We start from the raw sequence: 1,400 nt of genomic DNA on the forward strand, positions 1-1,400 counted from the left end.
TAAAATGAACACTATTCTAATCTCAAGCTTCACCCATCAACAAGTTCTAATCTAGTGGATATTAAAATGTGGGTCTGATTCCCATTATCTTTTTGTACTTCCCCTTCTCCGATCTCCCATTGGCGAAATCAGATTAATCCTAGGATTCTGCTTTCGAGACCTCAAAAATTCAATAACAATTCTATCTCGTCCTAGATCTACTCAAAACATGTCTTTTACCTAACTTCAATATCTCATGAGTGGTCAATCTTGCACATATAGTACATTTTTTTCTAATGACAGTAGCGTTTAGGATTGTGCACATTGACTATTTCATCCGCTCTTTCTTTCCCTGTACCAATTGCCTAATGGTGATTGTGTTCGACCAATTTGCACGCACCATTATTTCATCGGATACCTGCCACCTTTACCGTACTTTTACCCAGTGGAATAACAAGTTCTTTCAAAAAAAGAAAATGCCCCAGAATTTATCCTACTCAGATATTGCACTCAACCTCGCCGTGAACTTCGCTCTCCGCCCACCACCACTACTCCTCCCTCTTCTGCCCTCAGGCACCGTCGAACCACCGTCACCCGCCACCTTCTTCCCCAAATTCCCACCACCTCTCACTCCTGAAAATAAAACCACTTTATTACGACACCCACATTTCTCTTTACCACAAATACTATTCAATGCAGAACTAGCCTTCACTGCTAACTCAGCCATTTCTTCCGCCTTAAGCTTACGTTTCAGCCGGTTCAAAGGTAAAGCAAAATACAGTTGACCCAATTGAAGCTCTTCGTCAGATTTTATGGCTGAAACAATATCTCCAAAGTCCATTTCATCAGAGTTACAAATGAAGATATTTGGATCTTTTTGTAAGAGATATGACGCTTTAATAGGATAAGAGAATTCTTGTAATCTTCCGTCTTGTAGTATTAATTTTGCTGTAGCTACTGATGTAGATTCGCAAGAATTGCATATACCCATTTTGCTGTTGTGCTTTGGTGATCTGATTCAAGAAGAGAGGATTGATTTAGTTGCTTGTGTTAATAGAAAATGGATGAATGAACTAATGAACAATTTGAATGTATGAGAAAAATAAAGGGGGAGAGATGAAATAAGGGAGGTATAAGTAGGAGATGAGAATGCATTGAGTAATATACCAGGAAGCGACGTCAATTATGTATGTACAGCAACGAGACAAAATAAAAATCTTACAGTACAGTCTACTTAATAACAACTTCTTTCGGTCCTTTTTTATTTATCACTTCAACTAGTAAAAAATATTATTTTTTCCGTCTCAATTTATGTGAAAATAATCGAATTTCAATAGTCAAAATGAATTTATCTTTTAACGCCAGTTTTTCGTATGCTTTTTAAATATATTGAATTGTCAATTATTATGATTTATAGTATT

General features: G+C 36.6%; 1 protein-coding gene across 1 annotated transcript; it reads right to left on the reverse strand.

The window, feature by feature from the left end:
• Positions 1-472: 472 nt before the first annotated feature.
• On the reverse strand, positions 473-970 carry LOC107823368 (uncharacterized). Its single transcript, XM_016650004.2, has one exon. The coding sequence runs from the start codon at positions 968-970 to the stop codon at positions 473-475; it is 498 nt and encodes a 165-aa protein (XP_016505490.1).
• Positions 971-1,400: the final 430 nt, after the last annotated feature.

Source organism: Nicotiana tabacum, chromosome 14, assembly GCF_000715075.1.
Source record: "Nicotiana tabacum cultivar K326 chromosome 14, ASM71507v2, whole genome shotgun sequence".
NCBI classification, from domain to species: Eukaryota; Viridiplantae; Streptophyta; class Magnoliopsida; order Solanales; family Solanaceae; genus Nicotiana; species Nicotiana tabacum.

Bases quoted from the DNA above. Each gene is read 5' to 3' on its own strand.
- LOC107823368 (XM_016650004.2), bottom strand. From the start codon at position 970: ATGGGTATATGCAATTCTTGCGAATCTACATCAGTAGCTACAGCAAAA.